The sequence below is a fragment of the Meleagris gallopavo genome, unplaced genomic scaffold (assembly GCF_000146605.3).
Source record: "Meleagris gallopavo isolate NT-WF06-2002-E0010 breed Aviagen turkey brand Nicholas breeding stock unplaced genomic scaffold, Turkey_5.1 ChrUn_random_7180001869231, whole genome shotgun sequence".
NCBI lineage: Eukaryota > Metazoa > Chordata > Aves > Galliformes > Phasianidae > Meleagris > Meleagris gallopavo.
The window spans coordinates 1-2,678 of NW_011134267.1; the positions used below are offsets into that span (position 1 = coordinate 1).

Here is a 2,678-nt window from a genome sequence, read left to right on the forward strand (position 1 = left end):
TAGGACCCTTTCCTTACTCCCCCCTGCTTTTTGGGGCCGCATGGTCTCCCCACACCTGCCGGCAGGGCTGCAATTCGGGGCCGGGCTCCGCTGCTCATTGCGATGCGTGTTGTGTAAGTACTGCTGCTACTGTGTGAGCTGCAGCCCAGAACATCCACGGGGCTCAGCTGTGGGAACACCGACCCCAAAGAAGGCATCCCTGACCCCCAGGGAGGAATCTGCCCCTCTCAGCATCCTCCAACGGTGCTTAAATCCTCAGCTGAGGAGATAACAGGCGAATCCTGCAGGGAATCCCCTGTGGGAGAGGAGCAGAGCTGTGTCCCGTAGCCCTGTTTTTTTTTTGCTTTATTTGTGGGGTTTGGAGTTGCTGCTCACTCTGTCTTCCGCCTCCCCAATAGCACTGGGATGTTCTGCAGTGCTTTAGAGGAGCAGATCCCAAAACTCCCAGAGCTGCAGCAGCTGGAAGGGACCTCTTCAGGTCCTCATCCGACCCTCCAGCACTTCCCAGTCTGCCCTAAACTGGAGAGCCCAGCACTGGGCCCAGTGCTCCGGATGGGGCTCCCCAGTGCAGAGCAGAGGTGGGGAGCACCTCCCTGCCCTGCTGCCTGTGCTCTGTGCAGTGCCCCCAGGGAACCTTTGGCCACCAGGGCACAGTGCTGGCTCGTGGTCACCCCGTAGTCAACCACCGGTCAACTCTTGATCAACCTGTTGGCCACCATTGGCTGTCCTGGCCACCAGGGCACACTGCTGCTCGTGATCACGCTGTTGGACGACTCTTGGTCAACCAGTTGGCCACCATTGGCTTTCTTCACCACTGCTAAGCACACTGCTGGCTTCAGGTCAGCTTATGCTCAACCATTGGCCAACTGGTGGTTAACCAGGACAACACTGGTGTTCTTGGCCACCAGGACATGCTGCTGCTCACAGTTAAGTGTTGATCAACCACTGGCCAGCTTGGCCACGGGGCCATAACTTCCAGCTCATGGCCAACCACTGCTCAACCAGGATATTGGTCTTCTTGGCCACCAGGACGCACTGCTGGCTCTCAGTCAGCTTTTGGTCAACTGCTGGTCAGCTTTTGGTTAACCAGGACACCATTGGTCTTCTTGGCCACCAGGACACACGGCTGGCTCTCAATCAGCTGCTGGTTAACCAGGACACCACTGGTGTTCTTGGCCACCAGGACACGCTGCTGGCTCTCGGTCAGCCACTGACCAGTTAGGACACCGGTTGCATTCTTGGCCAATGGTGCGCACTGCTGGCTTGCAGTCAGCAGAACAAACCCAGGCTCACCGAGCAGCTCTGCTGCCAGGTGGGTGAGGTTCGGAGCCTCGCAGCGGGACACGGAGCATCCCTCATCCTCCTGGCCCTGCTCCTGTGTCCCCTGCTGCTGTTCCCAAAGGCAGCTGCAGCCGCGCTGACGTGGAAGAACGAATCTTTTCAGTTGGGCTCCTTTCGGCGCGGTTTAACAGAGGGAAGGAGCAGAAGTACTGCTGGGTGGCAGCTTCCCCTGGAGCTCAGCGCCGAAAGCTTTGCTGCTCCACAGGGAAAGGAACTGTTTTCCCTTTTGGATCCAATTCCCCCTCACTGAAAACAGAGCGGAGCCTTCGGTGCCACCAGGGTTGGTGCCACCAGCCCATTTCTAGGCTGCCAGCTGAATGAGAGCTCCGTTGTTCCTGCAGACCCTGGGCGCTGTTGTGTTGCTGCCAGTCGCTCCGTTACACCTCTGAGCCTGGAATGCTTTCCCGAGCTCGCTCTCATTTTGGGAGAGGGGCTGCAGCTGGAGCACGGTGCCAATTGTGTCCCCATCCCCTCCCCCCCCTCCCTGCCATGTCACACCTGGGTTGGAGATGGCAGCACGAGGCGGTGCACAGGGAGATGAAGGATGGATGGGATGGTGGAGGGATGGACAGACGGATGGACAGATAGGTGGAGGGTGAATGGGACGATGGAGGGATGGATGGACAGAAAGGCGGATGAAGAATGGATGGGGGGGGGATAGACGGAAGGATGGACGGAGAGGCAAATAATGGATGGACAGATGGAGGGATGGACAGATGGGTGATGGATGGAATGATGGAGGGATGGACAAATGGACAAATGGACAGATGATGGGTGGACAGAAGGACAAATGAATGGGATGATGGAGGAATGGACGGATGAATGTTGGATGGACAGAGTGGTGGAGGACTAGGATGATGGAGGGATGGACAGACAGACGGGTGATGGATGGATGAATAGGATGATGGAGGGATGGACAGACAGGAGGATGGATGGACAGAAGGGTGAATGGAGGGCGGATGGGACGATGGACAGGTGGACAGATGAACGGATGATGGATGGGCAGAAGGGCGAGAGCTGGAGGGGTGGATGATGGACAGACAGACGGATGCTGACAGCTTTCTCCGGAGCCGTTTGTTCCGTTGCCATGAGAACCGGTGCTGCTGCGGCGACGGCACAAAGCGGAGCGGGGCTGAGCACCTCACCTTCAGCTCTGCCGTCCCCCCCTCCCCAAATCCCCAACCCGGCAGCATCCCTGCACCCCACGGCTCGGCTCTGCTGGTGGGCGAGCTCTGCCGTGCGCTGAGGACATCCCACGCTTTGGCATTTTGGTGAAGGAGATGCGGAGAGTGGAGAGCTCGGCGGCTTTGCCCATCCCTGCACTGTGGGCCCGGCGC

General features: G+C 58.6%; 1 protein-coding gene across 1 annotated transcript in view; it reads right to left on the reverse strand.

Annotated features, from left to right (window-relative positions):
* Positions 1–1,060: 1,060 nt before the first annotated feature.
* Positions 1,061–2,678, reverse strand: part of LOC104916067 (mucin-21-like) — a gene marked incomplete at its 5' end in the record, with an annotated part of 25,976 nt that continues 24,358 nt past the window's right edge. Inside the window, one exon of the mRNA XM_019611177.2 lies at positions 1,061–1,210. Coding sequence (XP_019466722.2) covers positions 1,061–1,210 — 150 coding nt within the window. The remainder of the gene's footprint in view (positions 1,211–2,678) is intronic.